This window comes from Petromyzon marinus, chromosome 23, assembly GCF_048934315.1.
Source record: "Petromyzon marinus isolate PM22_M1 ecotype Great Lakes invasive population chromosome 23, UKy_Petmar_22M1.pri1.0, whole genome shotgun sequence".
NCBI lineage: Eukaryota > Metazoa > Chordata > Hyperoartia > Petromyzontiformes > Petromyzontidae > Petromyzon > Petromyzon marinus.
In genome coordinates, this window is record NC_133689.1 from 30943558 (window position 1) to 30967491 (window position 23934).

Here is a 23934-nt window from a genome sequence, read left to right on the forward strand (position 1 = left end):
AGCTCGCTCGCCGCGCTCTGCCCGTCTCGCTCACTCCGCTTCCTTCCCCTATCCCTCACTGTCCCTTTGTGTCGTCCCTGTCTCTCTTCATCGCTCGCTGTCTCTGTCTCTCTCCGTCGCTCGCTGTCTCCGTCTGTCTCCGTCGCTCGCTGTCTCCGTCTCTCTCCGTCGCTCGCTGTCTCCATCTCTGTCCGTCGCTCGCTGTCTCCGTCTCTCTCCGTCGCTCGCTGTCTCCGTCTCTCTCCGTCGCTCGCTGTCTCCGTCTCTCTCCGTCGCTCGCTGTCTCCGTCTCTCTCCGTCGCTCGCTGTCTCCGTCTCTCTCCGTCGCTCGCTGTCTCCGTCTCTCTCCGTCGCTCGCTGTCTCCGTCTCTCTCCGTCGCTCGCTGTCTTCGTCTCCGTCGCTCGCTGTCTCCGTCTCTCTCCGTCACTCGCTGTCTCCGTCTCTCTCCGTCGCTCGCTGTCTCCGTCTCTCTCCGTCGCTCGCTGTCTTCGTCTCTGTCGCTCGCTGTCTCCGTCTCTCTCCGTCGCTCGCTGTCTCCGTCTCTCTCCGTCGCTCGCTGTCTCCGTCTCTCTCCGTCGCTCGATGTCTCCGTCTCTCTCCGTCGCTCGATGTCTCCGTCTCTCTCCGTCGCTCGATGTCTCCATCGCTCGATGTCTCCGTCGCTCGCTGTCTCCGTCGCTCGCTGTCTCCGTCTCTCTCCGTCTCTCGATGTCGCCGTCTCTCGATGTCTCCGTCGCTCGATGTCTCCGTCTCTCGATGTCTCCGTCGCTCGCTGTCTCCGTCTCTGTCCGTCGCTCAATGTCTCTGTCTCTCTCCGTCGCTCGATGTCTCTGTCTCTCTCCGTCGCTCGCCGTCTCAGTCTCGTCTCCGTCGCTCGATGTCTCCGTCACATTGCTGGATTCAAACTCGGGTCTCCAAATTAATATTTCAGTGTGTAAACCACTGCTCCCATATTTAATTAACTACTGGTTAATTGGCCCATTAACTGTTGAATTAAATGTAATTTCTATCAACTCACCTATCCATATCAGTGATGATGATGATGATACGTATTTAGCGCGCAGCGCGACAGACCCGGTGACCTGAGTTTGATTCCTGCTCAAGGTCAACACCAGTCAGGATTATGTGAAACGGTCCTGGGCCTCCCCTAGGTCGACTCAGCCTCAAATGAGTACCTAGTGCGGTGTGTAAACAACACCATTTGGGAGACAAAGGCAGTTGGGCATGGTGCTGGCCATCTACCCCATCGCATACCATGCCAGCCTTAATAGGTGCTCGCTAACACCACCTGCCCCAACAGTCTGTTAAGGCTATAGGGGGGATGTTTGTCATCGTGTGAGTGATGGGGCAATAGTACAGAAAGTAGACAAGTTTCCGTACCTGGGCAGTGTGCTTCTAACCAACTCCAGTTTGGCTGCAGTTGTCTCACCCTGAATCCGCTGAGCAGCACTGCATTTGTTTTTCACCGTGTGAACGAAAATTAAGTTGAATATTTTGAGGTTCTTTAAAAATTATTACTAAACACTGCTTATAAACATAAACGCATAAATGCTGAGAATATAATGTCAGATGCATATCGTCTGTACTTTATACAGTGGCTTGTGCTAAGAAACTGCCAGTCAGACGCAAACTTGTCATGCTGGGGTGTTATTGCCAGAAACGCCTTTGTTTCCCCAGCGCTGATTTTTACCAACCACACCTGGTATTCAATTAAGATTGAGTCGACTTAGGGGAGGAGTAGGGCCGGTTCAAATATAATTTACCACTGCTATTGGCCATGACCGGGAATTATGTGAAATAGTATCGGAGCCAGATGACATCCCCGTCGCACCCCACGGTAAACAGGAGGAAATGGCTCTGACACTCGGGTCCGTATGTTTACACGGGCCTTCCCACCATAATGGTCCTTAATGATTGTGAACAGAGTCAGGGACCCCAAAAGCACAAAGAATAACCCAAGACCGTGGCCTCTTATTGGTATTGGAGGTCTTCACCAGGTCAAGAGAGCTTCCTGGTGTGTGCACGTGTTCCACTGTTGCGGTGCCCTGCAGTGGCATTTTGGTGACACTTTTTTTTTTCAATTTGTGGAGGAAATTTCTCCTGCCATGGCCAGGTTGGATCTGATGTATGGAGTCCCACTGCTTGCGGTGGTGAGGGGCCAGTGAGCTTCCTGATGGTTTGATCCACAATGAGGCGCTTCTTTGGGATGTTTGCGTTCTTCCAATTGTTTATCCACTCAAGCATATCGGTTGTGTGGACATAAGCCGGATGGATTTAAGAAACGTTTCCATTGATTACCACGATAACAGATCAAACTAGCGACTTCTGGATTGTGTACCAACCATTGCGTCATGCCAGCGTCTTGTGATGTCATGGTTATAGGTGGGGGGAAATAACAACCAGGGTACAAGGTGTTAGCGTGTCGTGAGTTTGAGGACACAGTTTCAAATATAGTTATTTTTTTATTTTTTTCCTCTCCCCCCAAATGGGGTAAAAACAAATAAATTGCAATGTATAAGGGTTGTGGAGGAAAGGGTTGGTAGGAGAATGTGTGCCGAGATCGCCAGCAATCTGCGGCGGACGCCTGCTCACTGTACGAACGCCTCCCGTGGAATCCGTCCGGTAGTCGGACGAAAAGGAACGATGAAGGTAGGCGACCGCGGTTTTCGGAGATCCGAGGCGGACGGCGACAGTGATGAGGGAAGGGGGGAGAGAGAGGGGTGGAATAGAAGGGGAGATGGGCGGTATCGTTAGTGATGCTCGTCAAACGCGAATGCGCCCGACCGTTTGCTATCAGTCGTGTCCATAAACGGTGCGGATGGGACGGCACTCACGTTCAGTTCCATGAGGGTGTTCGCACACTGCTGGAACTGCCAGCTGTTCTCCTGCAGCCACCCGAGAGTGGGCGCGCACGCACACAGGAGAGACGTCAACATGACTACCCAGTTTGCCAACCAGATAACTAGGCCTGGCCTGGATCCCATGGCAGCCTGAATGGGCGACGCCACTCCAAGTGGGTCATGTAAACCCCTTACATTGTGCCGCTTTGCTCGCTTTCCTATGGGAGCTGCACGCTTTGATGTTGGCCGACTTCGGAAACAGTCATAATGTCACAAAGTCAGTGCACAAGAGGTGCAACTGTTAAGCTGCTGCTGATTAAGTTTAAGTTTTTGCCAATGTTTTGTAAAATAAAATGGTGGATATGTAAACAAGTGATTGATTAGAGCTTGGTATATGCTTAAGCCATTTCAAGCATACGTTAAACCTCTAATAATAATTATTTTAAAATAAATATTGTTCCTTTCATCTGGCTGTGGACAAAATGGAGGATGGGAAGTGGTAGGAGTAATGCCAGGGTTGTGGCCAAAGAGCCGCATGGCCCTCGAAAAGTTGGGAGAATAAATATTTCTCATTGTTGCAGCGAAGCGTACCGCAATTCTGTGCACCACCACAGGCGTGGAGGGCACCACAGGCGTAGAACTTCGCAGCTGCGAAAGCATCTGCCCATCCTGATGGTGACAATGGTGAAGGTAGTGGTTGTAAAAAGTGGTATAGATCATGGCGATAATGATTGTGATTGATTATAGTGGTGAGCATGATTATGGAAACAGTAGTCGTGGTGATGAAGATAATGGTAAAGATGGTAATGATTGTTGTGGAAGTAGTAGTTATGGTGAAAGGGATCATGGTGATGATGGAATTACATTATGATGTTGGCGGTCAGGATGAAGATGACGGCAATAGTGGTGGTGTTTGTGGCAATGATGATGATAGTGATGATTGTGGTAACGATGGTAGATGTGTGACGAAGATAGTCAAAGATGGTGTTAGAGATAGATGATTGAAGCAATAAGTGATGATGTTGATAACCGCCAGCAGGACAAAAACAAAAAACAGATGACATTCAACAGCTGCTCATGTTCCTCTGTGTCATCTGTAAACTGCACGTAACCTTTTCTTAAGTGAACTCTTATACAAACAATTAAGAAACTTAAGTGGGCTCGGGCAGGACACGTCTTTATAAGGGTTAATGGCTGATGATCAAGAATGCAGCAATGAGATGGAACCCATCTAACAGTTGTTCATGGGCAGGTGCTAGGTGGGTTATTACAATTTCGCAATCATGAGAAATTTCAATGGCTTAGGGGAGGTATTCATCCAGCAGTAGTTTGACCAAGGCAGGAAATGATGACCTTCTTCAGAAGTGTTTTACTTGGTGCATTTGGCAAAATCCTCTGATCACAAGCACTTTTGCATGTGTGGGGAAACTGGAATGCACGGAGACACAAATATCACAGAGAGTGGGGATAGCTTGAGGGCCGGCATCTGTGGAGGGTCACTCACCAGGATCACGAGCTGTGGAAAGTGGTTTCGCACGAAGCTGTTGACACACACACATGCAGTTAGAGATGGGACACAAGGCCAAGGGAGTGTGTGTGAGTGACCGGGTGGATGAACGCATGAGCGAGCGGGGTGTTGAGTGCATGGGTGAAGCTGGAGGGTGGGGGAGTAGGCGTGCGGGCGAGCCATTGGTTGAACAGGCAACCACAAAGATAAACCATGTAGATGAGTGGGTGGATAAGCATGAGGACGAGTGAGTGCCTGGGTGAGTGGGGAGCTGCGTGGACGGACAGGCGAATGGGTAAGCGGGCAATGTCGCGTTCATGACGAAGGAGCGGTACCTCATGTAGGCATTTGGGTCGTGGAAGGAGTCGCACAGCGGATTCCCGTTCAGCCATAGCTCTTTCAAATTGAAGGCCTTCAGTGGGTAAAGTTCCCTCACATCTTTGAGCTGCATGGCAGGGGAGATATTTCCATACAATTAGGGGCATAAGGGCCATGCTTCTGGGCAACTTACCACAAGTTATGCATTACAATCCATGCCCACGCATGGATTGTAACGCTTTGCAGAATGCATTTGCCTTAGCGTGCAAAAGCTGACGCGCAGCTGTCACGGCAAAATGTGTATGCATATTTGTAAACAGTCCCTTGTGCTATAGTTTGCATCTCTTTTGGTTAACCCTTTCATCATTGGTGTGCGGTATTCAGTTGGGTGTCCTTGATAGTAACAACACATTATACAAACATTTAGTTTATATTGGATCACATTTTATGAACGTTACATTGCCCTCCATTACGAATGGGCAGAGTCAATGCAGAAATTCCTTTAATATTCGTTGAAAAGGGTTAACAAAGGAGGCCAAATACTGCAATCACATATTCTAAGTGAATGTATCAGCTCTCAACTTAATTGATTAATTAGCCCATTTCAGCATAATGGTCAAATTCAAGAGTCCATGCTATGTTTCGTCTTTTGTTTGTATTAATTGTATTTTGTTTGTGTGGTCTGTCCTGTCCAGTATGTACTGTGTCCCATTTGTACTGACCGTCTCATCGTATGTCTCACTGTACTCTCTTGTCTGCACTGTCTTGTTGCCTATCTTGTTCATGCAGCCCAATATGTTTTGTCCATATAATTAGTTGTCTGCCTTGTCTGTCTCTTATGTGTCATTAGCCTAATTTAACGTGCATATAATTTGCATGAATAATAAAGAACTGGTTCCGACACACCATTTGGTGCATGCGTTGTGAGTGCAATGACTGAAGTTAATTGACGTATTGATGCGGAGTTGCGGGCCTACTGTACAAAGTACATCAACAGGTACCACCCATAGGTGATACATGTTGATGTACTAAACTGCAATAGTACGTTTCACATTTGTGTATTCATTGCATTTAAATAATTAATTACGTTTCCACTAATTAAAGGCATATCTGATACCCAATACATGCTTAAAATAATATCAAGCGAATCGGAAATGAACAAGTACCAAAACAAAAGGAGACGATATGAGATATAATAGTAGGTATATCGATACTTGGATTGAATCGCGTAACGAACGGTCGACTCGCTGTGGCGAGGAATCTGAACCAACGCGACGCTCGCACCAGAGGTGCACCAGGCATGCGAGCGTCACGTCGCGATTTATTGAACGGCGCTCACACCCACATTGTTTTTGGAGAGGTTCAGCTTCTTGAGAGATGGAGTGTGCTGGGCAAGTTTTGCCAGGTCATCCAACCGGTGCAGGTCATTGCACGTTAGATTCAGGGATGTGATCTGTGGGAGTGGAAAGCAAGGGAGGCACAGAAAAGAAAAAGGTCCCTCTTATAGCCTTAACAGTCTTTTGCAGAAAGTGCTGTGAGCGAGCACCTATGAAAGCCAGCACGGTACACAAGGGTGGTCAGCACCACGCCGACCGCCTCTGTCTCCCTAGTGGTGATGTTTACACACTGCACTAGGTACTCATTTGAGGCTAAGTCGACCGAGAGGAGGCCCAGGACCGGTTCAGATAATCGTCACTGGTGTTGGCCGTGAGCGGAAATCGAACTCTGGTCGCTCGATTCATAGCGCAGCGTGCGAACAACTGCACTACCGCTCCCCTCTAAGGGAGGCAAAAGACAAAGATCCCCAGTATAGCCTTAACAGACTAGGAGCAAGTGCTGTTAGCGAGAACCTATGAAGGCCAGGATGGCACACGAGGGGGTGGGTGGCCAGCACCACGCCGACCGCCTTTGTCTCCCCAGTGGCGATGTTTACTCACCGCACTAGGTACTCATTTGAGGCTGAGTCGACCTAGTGGAAGCCCAGGACCGGTTCAGAATAATTGTCACTGATTTTGGCCGTGAGCGGGAATAGACACTTGGGCCGCTAGGTTCGTAGCGCAGTGCAGTGCCACCACCTACGGTTTAGCAGCAATAGCAGCAATGTAAATGTCGTGCCGTGCCTCGTTTTGGTTTTATCTCAAGTCGATGGTCGGCGATGACCGCGAGGTAAAATGGGGGCTACGCAACCATGAAGCACGCACCAACATCCACGTGTGGCGACGCGCCTCTAATCCAGCACTAATTAATCTAGTCGCTAATACCAATGCCACATTATACTGCAGTTTGGTACGTATTTTGTACTGGTAGGAACCTCCTGGTTCCACCCAGCCCACAAGGGATTATTGTGTCCGTCTGTCGTCCATCCAAAAATGGGAGGGGTGGGGCTGGGTGGAGAGGGGAGGGTGGGGAGGGGCTGGGTGGGGAGGGAGGGGCGGGGTGGGGAAGGCGGCCACGGCACACACGAGGGGGTGGGTGGCCACCAACCACGTCCGGCCATCTTCACGACATTTTTCCCTCCACGTGGAGAATCAACAACATGCGTTTGGAGTATGCGGATGCTCACAATCTCTAAATTATAAGCCGCCAATTCGTTGAGCCATCATTCGAGGCAAGCAACGTTCCTACCAGCTCCCTCTGCAGGAATGTGTTTTAAGAGTAATAATGCCCTACAGACGAATGGACCAAGAGAGCTAACGCAGCAACACTATACCTTAGGTGCAAAGCATTAAAACACGTGGGGAGAGGAGAAGGCCGTACCATTGGAATATTCTCTCGGATGATCTTGTTCAGACCATCCATGTGGTCCTTCCGGTTCAAAACCAGGTCGACACCACGTGCCTCCAGCTCTGGGGAGTGGGGGAGGGTGATCGTGCATTCATTACGCGTTGCGTTCAACTCAACTCCTACCCTCGCGATGCATACAGTGAGTGATGCGTATAAGGATGAATTAATTAAATATTAGTTAAAATGACATGACAATGATATCTTTAGGCTAACAGGATGAATAAACTAGAACAAATGAGACTAAAGAAACAGTATGAACGATTCTCGGCTCAAATAATAAAGCTGAGTTGTGACAAGTTGTCAATGTGCAGGAGTGCAAAGTAAACTTAAAAAAACACAAATGTTTGTTTCAATTACCTTCATTAATTCTGACCGCCTTCAAGTCCAGAGCTTTGTTGGTAGGGTCATATTTTTGGCTCAAACATTTCTGTAAAAAGAACACGCACATGTCGCATCCCCCATTAGCATAAACTGGCTGCTATGACAGGGTCTGTTGGGGTGCACCAATTTTAAGCACAATGTGAGGACACAGCATCACCATGTCATCTACACGCATTGCGTGTCACTCAGTGACACGGCTTTTGCAGTAGAAAAACAACCTGTCGCTGCCTGAGCCGCGCTGAGTTGACTTGGCACAGCAGTGGGCATAGTAACACACAGACCTGGCTGTCTTTGTCACTGCTAACATTGTCTACGTAATGGCCCTGTACGTTTATTTTAGGTCAAATTGACCAAGCTCAGATACCCACTCTAACAGCAGGGTGATTACTGGAGCCGGGACCAGAGTGCAGTGGGTTTGCTCAACCAACCACAGAAAATACTCCCTGTTTAGGCTTACAGAGTATTGGGGGCAGCGAGTGCTCTTCGTGAACACTAATTAAGGCCGGAAAGGTACACCAGACGGTGATGTGGTGAGCACCACACCAAGCTGTGTTTGTCTCCCCATTGGTGATGTTAACAAACTGAACCAGGTATAAATATATGGTTGCGTCCATATAGGAAAAGTGTCATAGCATCACAAGTTTAAGAGGGCATGGCTCTAAAGAAAGCTGTCTATGGTGTGGACCAATCAGTTTAAAAGACAATGCATATACTACCAGAGCATGTTTTTTGTTTGCATGTTCACCACGAGCATATATGGTTAATGCAGACATGATTCCTTGCAAAAGGTTTCAAAATGGTGTTATAACATCTTAACACTATTTTTATTGCCAGAAAGGCTAACATCTATTCTTATATATCAATGTTGCATGTCGATTTAAACTAGATACTTTACAACGTCAAAGTTTAGTTTGTTTAACCAGTTGAGAATTCAAGAGACCAGGATGTGTTCACTTTTTGTCAAGGAGCATAAACCATCACATGAGCTCCAGTCATCCTCGTAGTGGCTTTTGGCCACTCATCGAAAAAAGATAGTCACTGCATCGAGCGCATTCAAATGCACTTCTGCGGCCTTCTGGAACGCTCTTCCAATATCAGGAAGCTACTGGAGCTATGCACTCTTAAATATAAATTGACAACTCATTTCCCTATAACTACTTGTTGTGTTTAGTTGTCCTCCCGCACCTCCGGTCAGCATGGTTGGCTATGTATGGTGTGAAATAAGTTTAAATGCATACATTTCCGAGAGTGACCTGGGTCACCAAAATGACAAGTCTCTATATTCTATAATTATTTTGGTGCAACTGTTAACCTTTTATAATTGGCATCTCTTTCTCAAAACCTGATACCTAGGATACTCCATCTCCACGTTTGCACACCCCCCAGTACATTTACCGAGATCTCGAACCAGCACAATTGGCTTGGCACCGCAGAATCGGCTTTGAAGATGCGCCGCTTGGCCATCAGCAGCTGCTGCCGCTGCGCCTTGCAGATGGACATCGTATAGGGTCCGCTGGTGGTGGCAACGCAGGTGCACCACAAACAAAACACAACAGCACTGAACATCAGCGATGAGGGCAAGAATTAGGCACATGAGAAAAACCTGCGCTTTGCCCAGACAGAGGCAGTGTCCAGGCTCTACTCGAGGTTTGCATTATATTCTAGGTCGCTAGTCGACTATAATAGGAACGTGACTAATAGCCACAGGCAGAGCAAGATGTATACTGGATGTGGTGCGCCGGGTTGAGGTTATTAGTCAAAATGTTACTGACCCAGACAGACCCAGCTGAAATTATGCCCCGACTCTAAAAATAACGCAATAGCTAAACACTGATGGATGTATATAGCGTCTAACTCGAACACATCTCTAGATGCTGTATGAAAACCAGGGCGTGCGCACCATGGAGAATCAGATGTGGGCTCCGAGGATTGAGGTGAGAGCCTCATTCACCGCTATGGGAAAAGAGTATTGTGGTGGCCTTCCGGATCATATAGAGTAAATAACCCTCTTGTAGCCTACCTAGGTTGTAAGAGCAAGTGATGTCAGTGAGCGCCTATTAAGGCCTAAATGGCATGTAAAGGGGTGGGTGGTTTGGTCAGCCGCACCCGGCCGCCTTCACTGCCCCATTGCTGCTAAAGTTTTCACAATGCAGCAGGTACAAATCGACTTTGGGCAGGCCCGGGGACCGGTTCATATATCAATCTCCACTGATGTAGCCATGGCTGGAAATCAAACTAAGGTCCCCAGGTACATAGTGCAGTGGCCTAATCACCGCGTCCCCTCTGCACACACATGCACGGTGTGCGCTCAGTTAAACTTACCGGCGCTGGCAGGAACCCGACCTATCCCCCTTGTCCACATTTCCACGTCCACTCATACGATGGGAGCGGGGGATTCGGCCATCTCTAGCATCTCGTCCTCCGCTACTACAAGAGCCTCCGCCATCACCTCGTGTCCATCCTGCACCATTCCTTGTTTTCCAGGTGCCCATATGGTGTGCATATTCGCCTCTCTTTCCACCACGTGCGGGGAACCCAGACAACTCCTCAAACATGTGGGGTCTGGGGCCTCTATGAGGACTCCTGGCTGTAGCCTGGGTCTCCATGCACACTTCATGCTCTGTGGACACGGTGGTGGGGGGACTAAAATCTGAGTCAGTGGAGAATATTAATTTGTGAACTTACATTATAATACATGTGCGACAGTGCTGTATGTTGTACATTAATGCTGATGTGTGTTTTGTATGTTATAGGTTTGTGTTGTGTGTTATTGCTGCTGTGTTGTGCGATAGTGACGCGCACCTTGGAAAGTCATGTTCGCCATGGCCACGCAGAGCGAGAGGATGTCGGCTTCGTTCGCCATAGCTGTTGTCGCCGTCGTGGACTCCACGGCACTGCTGGGCTGTGATTCGCGTTGCTTGGCCGTCTTCGTGTTCCGCGCCACTGTCACAGCCAACTTCTCCGCCTCCCTCCGCCGTCTGATGCGTGCTTCCGCCCTGCCGTCTCTGAGACCCCGCCCCTTCCGGGTTACCGAGATCTCGCGAGAGCCGCGCCCGTCACGAGATCTCGCGAGAACCGCGCCCTTCACGAGAACCACAACAAAAACAACAACAACAACAATGGTGAACGCGTTACAATCCACGACAACATCGTTACGTAGCATGTCATATAAACGCCGTGCGATGGCGTTCTGTAAGTGTATCAAATGTGATCTGGTTCGTTTGCGCGGCTGGTGATTTTGATGGCCATTGACCAGAGCGGCTGTTGATGTCGGCGCCTCGAGGCGCACAGCCATTTGACTTATAAATTAAAAATAATCAGAACACACGATTGGACTTAGACTCGCGTGACGTGTTTTAATAAAGTAAAGTTAGTTGAAGTATTTAAGTAATTGGGATATTTTATAGGGGAGGGTGAGGGGTGTGTGGTTGTGTGTTGATGTGTTTGTGTGTTGATGTGTCTGTGTGTTGATGTGCCTTGTGTGTTGATGTGTGTGTTGATGTGTCTGTGTTGATGTGTCTGTGTGTTGATGTGTTTGTGTTGATGTGTTTGTGTGTTGATGTGTTTGTGTGTTGATGTGTCAGTGTGTTGATGTGTCTGTGTTTGTGTGTTGATGTGTCTGTGTGTTGATGTGTTTGTGTGTTGATGTGTCTGTGTGTTGGTGTGTTTGTGTTGATGTGTTTGTGTTGATGTGTCTGTGTGTTGATGTGTCTGTGTTGATGTGTCTGTGTTGATGTGTCTGTGTGTTGATGTGTCTGTGTGTTGATGTGTTTGTGTGTTGATGTGTCTGTGTGTTGATGTGTCTGTGTGTTGATGTCTGTGTGTTGATGTCTGTGTGTTGATGTGTCTGCGCTATAAACCCGGCGAGCCGAGTTCGATTCCCACTCGGGGCCAACACCGGTCCGCTTCTACGCCCTCCTCTAAGTCGACTCAGCCTCAAATGAGTGCCGAGTGCCGTGCGTAAACATCGCCACAAGGGAGACAAAGGCGGCCGGGCGTGCTTCTGGCCACCCACCCCCTCGTGTATAACGCTCCAGACACGTGTACAGTACAAACATCTCTCTCGAGTACAGACTACCATCGCTACTCATCATTTATAGACACAACAAAGACAAATATCTCCCGTGTAGCCTTAACAGACTGTAGGGGCAAGTGCTGTTAGCGAGCACCTATGAAGGCCGGAACGGTACACGAGGGGGTGGGTGGCCAGCACCACGCCCGACCGTCTTTGTCTCCCCAGTGGCGATGTTTACACACCGCACCAGGTACTCATTTGAGGCTGAGTGGACCTAGGGGAGGCCCAGGACCGGTTCAGATAAAATCGTCACCGGTGTTGGCCGTGAGCGGGAATCGAACCCGGGTCGCCAGGTTCACAGCAACGCAACGCGCTAACCGCTACACGAACACGCACACGAGAGCATTACGTGTACTAAGTTTGGTCCTATAATAACAATGACATAATAATGTCAATTATTTACTGAGCAAATCTTCACCGAGTCTCAAGATTGGTGTTTATGAGGCTCATGTGTTGTGTGCCGCGTGGCCAATGCCTGCAGCTTTAATCTTCACGACTGTTTGAAGAATTATTCCGTGAGCGATCATTGATTTACTGGACGATCGTCACCCACACATACTTTGTACGCACGAGTTATTTATCTGCATGATACGTTATTGCAGAATTGTATTTTGAAGCTTTTGTTGTTGAGTACGGTGCTGTACAGTGGGGATGGAGCGGTGGCACAGTGGTTGGCACACGGCGCTTCAAATCCAAGCCGAGTTCGGTTCCCGACCACGGCGAACATCAGAGGCGACTGATATCTGAACCGGTCCTGGTCAAGCCCCGCTACCTCCCGCTCTCCCAGCGTTACCGGCACGCACTGGTGAAGTATGGTCAGACAACACCCGCCTATGCCCGATACGGCCTTCTTTGAACCATATATTTTACAAAAAATATGTTAAGGCTAAAGCGGGGGTCTTTTGTCTTTGTGTGTGTCTATAAGACGAGCGTGTGATACATACACACAGGGTAACCTAATTTGTTTTATTTTAGTCATAAACGCACGAGGAGAATAATTTCTTGAAGAGATGATGGCATTTGGACAAGGCGGATGATGGAACAGCAGCCAAAGAACGTGCCTGAGAATGCAACCTTTTTTATTTTACCAGGTTAGGCCCACTGAGCTGTACAGCTCGTTTTCGTAAGCGACCTGGCTACAAATGTTAGCTCAACGAAGTGGCTTATCACGTGGACATTTATAGCAGCCAAATATTCTAAATGCATGTTTCTAAATGTGGAGGGGAAAACCAGAGGAAGCAAGTTATGTTATGAGTTACTGCACTGAACATTTACAACAATGACTAGTAATCGGTGTTATGTTCTTTCTCTGAATTTTTTTCATAAATAATATGGCGTCATTACATTTGGAAATCAATAATTAAGTGTTTCACTTCATTCGGAGGAAAAAAATGCTTAAAATTACAACCTCAGGCAGCTCTAACAAAGTATTTTACTTTCAATTCTTATTTGGTTTTTATAACCTACCAGTTTCTTGTATATCATCATACAGTAAAAGTGATATTCACTTTTTTTTCAAAATATGTGAATAGTTCATACTATTCCTTGGTTCTTTTGGTAAAGTCACGTAGATAGAAAAATAATAAAGTGAATAAAAAATTAAAAATAAATAATAATTAAAACACTAATGTAGATTGTAGCCTGGTTCTTCATCGGAGTGAGTGTACTGGCAATCTATAATGTAGACTGGAGCCTGGTTATTAAGCTGGGTGAGTGTACTGGCAGTCTATAATGTAGACTGGAGCCTGGTTCTTTAAGTGATACAATTAAAAACAGGCACACTGCGTGACGCTTCCGCATGCGCGGGTGACATCACAGATGTGAAGTCACAGCTCACTTGCCGTGCAAAATATATCCATTATTACGCCCCCCCCCCTCCCCCCCAAAAAAAACAAAAGTCTATTTTTCTAATTTTTGCATTGTGTACAGTCTGGAAAGTACCCACATGGCACATTTCAAGTTGCATGTCAGGAAGTATGCTAAACATTTTGAACAGACACATTTACAAATTTCCTTTTTATATATAGATAAACCCCAATGATCCGATCGAAATCCCTAATTTTACATGAAGTGCCACCCAACCCCCCCCCAAATGCTCCGCCATGACCAGAGTGCAATGATAAAGGGCTGTAATTTTTTGTCAGTATGTGTATTTTTTCACGAGCTTTAACACCATTTTGTACATGCAGTAGAAAGTACAGTACAGCTTTTCCATGTTCAGATACTGTGTACAGATTTCACAAAATTTATGAAAATTCTGAAGCAGTGGCTTTAACATTTTCCTCACAAATTTGCTCGTGAAGTTCAATTCAGCTCTCTATGAGAAGCCATCCAACACAGTCCAGCGACTGCAAGAACTGCTGCCTCCGCATTCCAGTGATCCAAGGTACTCCCCTTTTTACGTGCCACCTTCAGCTGCAAAAGCTGAGTCTGCATATCTGCCCAAAAGGAACCGTGGGCATTGCAGCACCCCTGATGGAAACAATTGCGTGCCTTTGAGACAATCGTGACTGAACCAGGGGTGGAGATGATCGTGCGTGGCGCTGGAGACGTCCAGCTTCAGCTGCTGTACCAGCTGCTCCATCTTCCTGATCTCCACCCGCAGCAGCTTATAGTCCAGCTCTGTGTAGCAGTCATGGCCCTGCTCCATTCGCTCCACGCGCACCGTTAGGTTCTGCAGCAGCGCCGTGTAGCGCACCAGCGTGGCGTGGTTCTCTGCCACCTGCAGGCGTAATTTCAATTACTGTCTACTTCTAACGCATGAACAACCCTTAATACAACATGTAATGGACTGTATTGCTATCAGTGCTGTACTGTAGTTTTACATGAAGTAGTATGATCTATACCAGATATGTTGGAAGGCTGTATCCTCAAACCATCCTTCAGGTCAGGAGCGCAGCCTGATTTAACAGGAGCACTAACATTATATAATTCTTAGTATTGGTTGAAATGCAATACTGTAGCACTGCCACCTGTAGGGGTAGTTTAAATATTATCTCCTTCCAATTCATTTCAATCGATCTTTTACACGTGTTGACTTAATATACAACCATTTTTATGAAATATACGGGACTGTGTTGTTGGAAGTCCTGTAGTCATAGATATAAACTTATCATGATTATAACAGCACGGTTGGCCAAGGTACGGTGCGAAAGAAGTTCAACATGCATACATACTTACATTAGAAGGTTACTTCCTCAAGGAATCTTTGAGGACAGTCAGGTTAATGCATTCGCCTGGTATACAGGAGGTCGTGGGTTCGATTTTGACCCCAACGCCTGCTGTATATTTGGAGACTGCATGTTCTTCCCGTGATCATGTGGATTTTTCTCCGGGTCCTCCGACTTTTCCCTCTACATTTAGAAATATGCGTTTAGAGTATTTGGTTGCGATACATTTCCACATGATAACCCACTTTGTTGGGCTAACATTTGTGGCCAGGTCGCTTCTAAAAAAGAGATCTATAGCTCAGTGGGGCTCACCTGGTAAAATAAAAAAAGTTTTTTTTCATATTTTACAGAGAGTTAGGGGGAAGGGGTGTGTGGCACTCGTAGTCTGTTACCAGCAATGGGTCTCTATCGTAGCGCACTCCCGGTGTCTGCCCAGTGGTTGGTGGTGAATCTGTCAGGTTGCATTGCATTCTTAGTGAAAGGGGTGCAGCAGCCATTGTTAGAGTTTAAATCACTGATAGTGCTACTGAGACTACATACAACTGTCCTGGAAGTGTGTCAGAATCGGTGATCGATGGCACAGATTTGACCCCCAAGGGGTTGGCGTCGTCGCGTCTCGCAGGAGCCGTACCCACGTGACGATGGAGACGGGGCTCAAGTGCTGCTTCCTGAGCCTCAAGGTGCAGGACACCAACCTGGACCTGCAGAAGGAACATGATCGGAGTGAGCGCCAGCTGATCAGACGACGTGCTGGTACGCGCACCGCACCTTGCCGTTCGTTCTCCGGGTCCTCCAGTTTATTTCCCTCCCACATTTACAATCAACGTGCGTTTAAAGTATTTGGCAGCTATAAATGTCCACTTTGTAAGCCACTTTTGTTGAGTTGTGGCTTGTGGCCAGGTGAAATAAAAATAGCTTAGTTAAAAAAAAGTTATTTCGTTTTTAGAAGGATCAAATGTTTGCGTAACTGAACCCGGGTGATTGTCACTGGAAGTCTCTCAACTTGTCGGTTTGTAGCCGCCCAATGAGATGTGAATCACGCTTTGAACCCGCTAAAATGTGCGTAGAGCTCACATGCTCGCAAAACCTCCGAGAAAGAAACGTCTCGTTAGAAGAGTAACGTCACACAATGTTTAGAAAGAAAGTGTTACGCAGTCTAACACGTAGAAGGCTTTCGTGACCAATATTAATCATAGTAAAGGATTTTTGGGATAGACCGTGTGAATATAAATGTTTCATTAACCCACCACCACCCGACATGGCCAATTAGTAAGGTTTGTCACGTGAACAAAACGTGCCAAATAGTGACTACTTCAGCAGACTTGGTTTTGTTGTTTGTGTGTAAATCCGCAACGTTTACAATTCGAGTACTGTGACGTTTTCACCAGGTCATCGGGCGATTTGCCAGATCTAACCCAAAAACCTTTACGATGCGTCTGTCACGCATCCCTCGCGTGCAGCCGAGACGCTCGACTTGCAACCGTGCTCCCCGAGGTCCCGCCGCTGGCCCCGCGGCCTCTCAAGCGCTCGCACCCCCTCTGACCTCGGCGTGCAGGTGTCGCGCAAGGCCTACCTGGCGGGCGACGGGTTCATGTCGCTGGCCGTCAAGGAGCCCTTCCCCGTGCTGAGACGAGGCTCACGTTCCGCACCATGCAGCCAAGCGGCCTGCTCTTCTACTACTCCCTGCAAGTACCGGCCCGGCCTGAAGCCGGCCACACCACCCACCCCAGTATCAACGGTCGGTGACTCCTGTCACGTGTGACGCGCGGTGGCGGTGGTTGTGGTGGTAGTGGTGCGGTGGGGAGAGACTCACGGGGCAGCCCTCCAACGTGCAGCTCCTGCTGTGTGTGTGTGTGTGTGAGCAGCCCGGGCACCGGGCCCTTGACGCGGCTCACATCCCCCATCCATGTCTAAGTGAAGCACGTTGCCCTTCTTGATCACTGCAAACAATAATAAAAACAAAGACAAAAGGTCCCCCATACAGCCTTTAACACTCTTACCCAGGCTAATCGAGAGGTGACTGCGGGGAGTGGTACATCGTGGGGAGTGGTGGTGCAACGGTTAGCGCAATGCGCTACGAATCCGGCAACCTGAGTTCGATTGCCACTCACGGCCAACAGCAGTGACGATTATCTGATTTGGTCCTGGGCCTCTCCTAGGTTGACTTGGCCAAAAATGAGTATTTTTTGCAGTGTGTAAACATCGCCACTAGGAAGACAAAGGTGGTCGGGCATGGTGTTGGTAACTCACCCTCTTGTGTGCCGTGCTGACCTTCACAGGTGCTCGCGAACAGCACTCATCCCAACAGTCTGTGTGTGTGGGCAGGGTGAGATTCTGTCCGTCGCCCTCAAGAGGGGGCGGTGGTCCTGAAGACAAAGAGGACACCCTGCGGACCATGAGCGACGGATACAACGAAGGCTCCAACCATTTACCTCTTCGCTCTGTGCAACTCCTCCAGATGCCGCCTCGGTCTCCCCTGTCTTGGCCATAGGAACGTGGAATTTCCGTATTGCCACCGCAGGCTCTGGTTTGTTAGAAGAGACGAGCTCGATGCGTGTGCACCCCCCCTAGCGCGTGCGTGCATGTGTTCGTGTCACTTTGTCGTTCTTTCTTGCGCGTGTGCGTCTTTGCCTGCGTGTGTGTGCATCTGTGTCTCTCTGTGTGTGTCTGTACCTACGCGTATGCACATGTGCTTCTGTGTCTCTGCGTGTGTCTGTGTCTTTGCGTATGCGCATGTGCGTCTGTGTCTCTGCGTGTGTCTGCCTGCACGTATGCTCATATGCGTCTGTGTCTCTGCGTCTGTCTGCCTGCACGTATGTGCATGTGCGTCTGTCTCTGCGTGTGTCTGTGTCTACGCGTATGTGCATGTGCATCTGTGTCTCTGCGTGTGTCTGTGCCTACACGTATGCGCATGTGCGTCTGTGTCTCTGCGTGTGTCTGTGTCTACGCATATGTGCATGTGCATCTGTGTCTCTGCAGCGCCGCGGGGACACGTGGCTATCACACTCGCGCGTCGTACAAAGTCATCGTCACCATCATCCTCAACATCATCGTCGATAGCATTGTCATTGTCGTCGTCAATATTGTCATCTTCAACACTTAGTCATCAGACATGGGTCCTGGCTATAAAAGTCTGGAATATCCACGACTGTCTTGGATCCATCCACAGAAATGATCCACCTCCTCCATTGTTCACACTTGGGCCAGACTTATGCTGGTAATTTAGTACGGTAATACAATAAACAGAGACAGGTGACTGTGTGACCGGTGGTGACCATGGCTGGTTGTGGTGGTGACTGGTGGTGACCGATGGTGACCGTGTGGCCAGGGTTCATCAGCGCGGCACCTGAGGCCCGTGCAGGATGGTGTGCCGGCGTGGCCCGGCGAGGGTGGCTGTGCGGGGCCGTGGGGGGGACACGCAGGGGGCGTGCGGGGGCAGGGGGGCAACAGTGCCGGTGCCGGAGCCACGCACGACCGCCTCTTGTGGGGGAAACGCATGCGCAGCGCGATCCACCGCAGCTGACGAAGTGTGGAAATGTACGTACGTGTGTTGAACTTCTTTGGCACCGTATGTAGCCAACCGTGCTTGTCCGAGGTGCAGGGAAAAAGACCAACAAACTGTACACAAAAAGCAGTTCTAAAGGAATGAGTTTTAGATCTACGTGGGTGAATGTTTATGTGGGAGTTTGTGTACGTGGGAGAGTGTGTGTGTGTGTGTGGGCGTATTTGTGAGTGTTTAAGCGGGTCACTTCTGAAAAAGAGCTATATAGCTCAGGACACCTTACCTGGTCAAATAAAAATAGTGTAGTTTTAATGTGTGAGCAACGTTGGCGGTGCCCTCTCTGTGCCTCTCACAGGCACCTCGCTGGAGCTGAAGACCGACGCCAACGGGTTGCTCGCGTACGCGTCCACCGGCGGGGACGACGACAGGCGGCACCTGGACATGCACCTGGAGGCGCAGCCCTTGTCCCAGCAGCTGCTGATGGTGAATGCAGTCCGTTATTTGCAGATGTTACACATTGGAGCTCATTACTTACAACAGTCGAAACATCTCCCTTCTAGCCGTATAGACAGAGAAAGCAGCGTAGTGGGGGAGCCCTGTGGGCCTCGATGCTCATAGTGATCTGTACATCACTTTAGATGTGACATCGTGATGCGCCCCGGTTGTGTTTGCACCCCAGAGGTGGCAACCCCCCAGCGTGACGTTGCCCGCCGGTCCGCCGCTTCGTGTCGCGCAGGTGGAGGTGGTGGTGGGCCCTGAGGCTCACGGGGAGCTGAACGTGGACGGCTCGGCGGCGAAGGCCGCCCCGACACGCCGCAGGGGCCCGGAGTTCGGCCTGCGCTCCCCGCTCTACCTGGGTGGCGTCGCGAGCGGCACGGGCCGGCGACACCTGCAGGTAGAAAGCCGCCCACGTTCGTCGTGCTGTGTCGGGGCGTTTTGCCCGATTCGAGGGTTTTATTCTGAGTTTTGTTGCGATTTGTGCCGTCAGCGTCACTCCGTGAAACGGTGGACTGTCGCGATGGCGCCTCCGGCTGTGCCAGCACCGGACATCCACCTTCCCCCCCCGGGGCTGTGTCAAATGGCGCGGCTCGCCTGAGAGTTCCAAAGCGGAAATCTTATCCGATAACGTTCCCAATACGAGATGGGTTACATTGGTGACCCATCAAACCATAGGATTATTTACAAACCATGCCTGCTCTTCTTGTTGGCCCACCCATACTGGACATCTATGAAAAAGAGCCTCATAACTCATCACATTCCTCCTGCAGTCTAAATAAAGATTCTGCGTCTGATCTACAAGGGTCTGTACCAATCTGCCCCATCCTATCTTGCTGAGCAGTGCACAGCGCCGGCCTCAACAGGACCCCAAATCGACGCCGTCAATGATCCGCATCCCACGGTTACCCTGCTGCTCTGCTGCTACTGCTCCTGCTGCTCTTGCTGCTGCTGCTACTCCTGCTGCTGCTACTCCTGCTGCTCCTGCTGCTGCTCTTGCTGCTGCTGCTACTCCTGCTGCTGCTCCTGCTGCTGCTGCTCTTGCTGCTGCTGCTGCTATTCCTGCTGCTGCTGCTCCTGCTGCTGCTCCTGCTGCTACTCCTGCTGCTACTCCTGCTGCTGCTCTTGCTGCTCCTGCTGCTACTCCTGCTGCTCCTGCTGCTGCTGCAGCTACTCCTGCTGCTCCAGCTACTCCAGCTACTCCAGCTGCTGCTGCTACTCCTGCTGCTCCTGCTCCTGCTGCTGCTACTCCTGCTGCTGCTACTCCTGCTGTTGCTCCTGTTCCCGTTCCCGCCCGCAAGCCTTGTGCGGCGATGCGGCCAGCGCAGTTTCGCCGGGAGTCTCCAAACCTGAGGAACTGGAGGCGGTCACCTGTGGGAGACGTTCCTCATCCATGCTTGAGTCTCAGACCAGTTTTGTTCGACACTTAAAGTGGCGCTGCTACTCCGTGTGAGCGGCGCGCATTTCCGATGGCACGGACTCGTAAGAGCACACGATCGCGAGCGCTCACGCTCGTTGACAGACTTATTGGTGTCTCTCGCAAAGCAGTGTGCCGCCCCCTGCTAGAGAATAGCCCGCGGAAGCGGATAATGCTGAACTAGTTCTGAGATACTTTTGTCCAAAGAATAAGGGGCAGCACTTTTCCACCCGCCCTTCCACGTGAGAATTATATTCACTTCCATAAGGCCACGATGCGGCTGATGAGATCTGTACAAATCCATACATTTATTTTTTACGTTAATCAAATACGTTAAGGAGAACGAATTGTCTGCTTATTTATCTTTGTTATGTTCTCCACAATGGCGCGCAAAGTTATTTTGTGTTATTAACAGTGGAGAGAGAGAGATCACATGTTCAAGGCCGAGTCTATGCCGGTGTTTGGTGTTGTTTGTATGTAGCTCTGTTTTGCGCTCGTAATGCATTTGTTTCCTGTCTTGCATTAGCGCGCTACGTGGCGCTGACGGTAGCCACGCGGGCCGAGAAGGAGGAGCGCCGTTCTATCGGGAGGCGTCGCGCGCCCCGGGTGTGCCGTCACCGCCCCCCCCACCCCAGGGCCGCTGGAGGGCCGGGCTGCGTGCGCGGGGCCCGGCTCAACGGAGCGTCCCTGGGGGAGCCAGCACGCCGCTTCGCCGTGACGCCCTGCACCTCCGCGCCCACGACGCCCGGCGTGTTCTTCTCGCACGAAGGAGGCCACGTGCTGCTGGGTGAGAGAGCCATGCCGGCATTGTCGTCCCCCCCCGCTCCCTCGCCCCCAACCAAACATCAAATAATCTGTTTAAACGCACGTTTCTAAATGTGGAGGGAACAACTGTCCTTGCCCCGCACAGTCCGATTATCGCGGTTGGCTACGTACGGAGCAAAAGAAGTTCAACCACGCGATGCAGCACAGCGAACCCCACGCAGGTGTCGTCATGCTGTCGCCTCGCCGCGTCACGACATGCAGCAGTGTCGTTATTTTGCTGTTATTGTTGCGGATATATTGTTTTTTTATGTTTCACTTATCAAAGTAAATTATGAATCGCTGCTTTGAACCTTGCATTCCCGAGTTAAATTCATGGCCGTGGCCACCGCGCTATGAACCCGGCATTGTAAGTTGAGTTCCTGGCTATGTCAAACGTTAGAGGAGAGCGATATCGGATATCGGAACTGGTCTGGGGCCTCCCCTAGGTTGGCTCGGCCTTAAACGAGCATCCGGTGCGGTGTGTAAAACATCAGCGCTGGGAATGTGTGGCTCTGGCCACACCGCCTCCTTGTGTGCTGTGACAACGTTTATAGACGCTCAATAACAGTGCTCGCCCCAACAGTTGTTGGTATCGCTGCACTTTTTTGCCACCCATCGAACGGAGACGGTCAACACATCGCGTGCGTTCAAATGCACTTCTGCGGCCGTCTGGAACGCTCTTCCTTCCGATATTAGGAAGCCAATGGAGCTATGCACTTATAAATTATCTAGATTGACGAATTCATAATAAAGGTTTTTTGGGTTAGATCGCGTTTATTTATAAATGTGTCGTAACCCTCCACCACCCGACACGGCCAATCAGCAAAAAAAGGTGTCACGTTGACAAAAAGACAAATAATTCACTACTTTAGCCCACCGGTGTGTTGAAGAGCGAATCCACATTTACAGTTTGAGTACGACGTTTCGCTGGTAAATACAACCAGCATCATCGGGCAATTCGCCAGAATGGTAAAGCCCTCCCTTGCTCCCGGTTTTATATAGAGCAGCAGGGTGACGTCATCACTTAACTCATATCAGGTGCAGTGATTAGAGGCGGAGGGGGGGGGTATTGTAATTATATGATCGATTAGTAATCAGTCATTGGTTATGATTAGTAATGAGTTGTAGATTAGTAATTCTTTAAATCAAAATGTAATGTGTATTATTTAATTATACGCTTCCAGGCCGCACTAAGCCTGTAGCTGTCAGAGCGATTAAAGTTATTCTTGTTCCTCTCAATTTCAATGGATTCTCTAATTAGTCTTTGCCAGTAATAATTAGTTTTACACAACACTGCAACATTGTCAAAATCAATTGAGTGTCCTTGTTGACAAGCATGTTCTGCCACTGCCGACAGTTGTGTTTGAGATAATTTAATATTTCTCTTATGTTCTTTAAGTCTTACGCTGATGTTACGTCCCGTCTGTCCAATGTAGCAGCTGCCACATAAACAATTAATCCGATATACACCTTCTGTTGACTCTCACCCCTACAACATTCACGCTCACTCGTGCAACATCCACGCTCACCCCTGCAACATCCACACTCACCTCGCCAACATCCACACTCACCCCAACACCATCCACGCCCACCCCAACCCCATTCACTCTCACCCCTACAACATCCACGCTCACTCCTACACCATCCATGCTCACCTTCACAACCTCCACGCTCACCCCCTACACCATCTACGCTCACTCCTACATCATCCATGCTCACCTTTACAACGTCCATGCTCACCCCTACACCATCCACGCTCACCCCTACAATAGCCACGCTCACCCTTACACCATCCACGCTCGCCTCTACAACATCCACGCTCACCCCTACACCATCCACGCTCACCACTACACCATCCACGCTTTCCCCTATACCATCCACACTCACATCTACACCGTCCATGCTCACTCATACAACATCCACTCTCACCCCTACACCATCCACGCTCACCCCTACAACATCCACGCTCACTCCTGCAACATCCACGCTCACCCCTACACCATCCACGCTCACCCCTACACCATCCACGCTCACCTCTCCAACATCCACGCCCACCCCAACCCCATCCACTCTCACCCCTACAATATCCACTCTCACTTCTACACCATCCACGCTCACCTTTGCAACCTCCACGCTCACCTTTACAACCTCCACGCTCACCCTCTACACCATCTACGCTCACTCCTGCAACATCCACTCTCACCCCTACAACATCCACGCTCACCCCTACACCATCCACGCTCACCCCTACACCATCCACGCTCACTCTTACACCAGCCACGCTCACTCCTACACCAGCCACGCTCACACCTTCACCATCCAAGCTCAACCCTATACCATCCACGCTCACCCCTACAATAGCCACGCTCACCCGTACACCATCCACGCTCACCTCTACAACATCCACACTCACCCCTACCCCATCCACGCTCACCCCTACAACATTCACGCTCACTCCTGCAACATCCACGCTCACCCCTGCAACATCCATGCTCACCTCGCCAACATCCACACTCACCCCAACACCATCCATGCCCACCCCAACCCCATTCACTCTCACCCCTACAACATCCATGCTCACTCCTACACCATCCATGCTCACCTTTACAACCTCCATGCTCACCTTTACAACCTCCACGC

At 49.7% G+C, this 23934-nt stretch overlaps 2 protein-coding genes across 5 annotated transcripts; one reads left to right on the forward strand and one right to left on the reverse strand.

The window, feature by feature from the left end:
• Positions 1-2450: 2450 nt before the first annotated feature.
• LOC142925735 (uncharacterized) lies at positions 2451-10828 on the reverse strand. Of its 2 annotated transcripts, none has more exons than XM_076069164.1 (11): positions 10634-10828; positions 10154-10481; positions 9227-9344; positions 7808-7877; positions 7424-7512; positions 6012-6119; positions 4684-4793; positions 4346-4382; positions 3433-3510; positions 2836-2886; positions 2451-2592 (listed from the first exon to the last, which is right to left on the reverse strand). In XM_076069164.1, the coding sequence occupies exons 1-11, from the start codon at positions 10692-10694 to the stop codon at positions 2590-2592; spliced, it is 1053 nt and encodes a 350-aa protein (XP_075925279.1). In that variant the 5' UTR covers positions 10695-10828; the 3' UTR covers positions 2451-2589. The 2 variants fall into 2 exon arrangements, with proteins under 2 accessions (XP_075925279.1, XP_075925280.1); XM_076069165.1 differs by having other exon boundaries at positions 10154-10451; positions 10634-10827.
• Positions 10829-10936: 108 nt separating this feature from the next.
• On the forward strand, positions 10937-21543 carry LOC142925736 (uncharacterized). Of its 3 annotated transcripts, XM_076069166.1 has the most exons (6): positions 10937-11023; positions 12538-12711; positions 15699-15829; positions 16632-18613; positions 18934-19061; positions 19315-21543. In XM_076069166.1, the coding sequence occupies exons 4-6, from the start codon at positions 18439-18441 to the stop codon at positions 19672-19674; spliced, it is 663 nt and encodes a 220-aa protein (XP_075925281.1). In that variant the 5' UTR covers positions 10937-11023; positions 12538-12711; positions 15699-15829; positions 16632-18438; the 3' UTR covers positions 19675-21543. The 3 variants fall into 3 exon arrangements, with proteins under 3 accessions (XP_075925281.1, XP_075925282.1, XP_075925283.1); XM_076069167.1 differs by lacking the exon at positions 10937-11023 and having other exon boundaries at positions 11052-12711; XM_076069168.1 differs by lacking the exons at positions 10937-11023; positions 12538-12711 and having other exon boundaries at positions 15003-15829; positions 16632-17603; positions 18405-18613.
• Positions 21544-23934: the final 2391 nt, after the last annotated feature.

Bases quoted from the DNA above. Each gene is read 5' to 3' on its own strand.
- LOC142925735 (XM_076069164.1), bottom strand. From the start codon at position 10,694: ATGGCGAACGAAGCCGACATCCTCTCGCTCTGCGTGGCCATGGCGAAC. The intron at 10,482-10,633 runs GTGCGCGTCACT...CCACTGACTCAG, and splicing joins GGCGAACATGACTTTCCAAG to ATTTTAGTCCCCCCACCACC. The intron at 7,878-9,226 runs GTAAATGTACTG...TTCTTTTTACAG, and splicing joins TGTGCTGGTTCGAGATCTCG to AAATGTTTGAGCCAAAAATA.
- LOC142925736 (XM_076069166.1), top strand. From the start codon at position 18,439: ATGGTGTGCCGGCGTGGCCCGGCGAGGGTGGCTGTGCGGGGCCGTGGG. The intron at 18,614-18,933 runs GTACGTACGTGT...TGCCTCTCACAG, and splicing joins AGCTGACGAAGTGTGGAAAT to GCACCTCGCTGGAGCTGAAG. The intron at 19,062-19,314 runs GTGAATGCAGTC...CGTGTCGCGCAG, and splicing joins TGTCCCAGCAGCTGCTGATG to GTGGAGGTGGTGGTGGGCCC.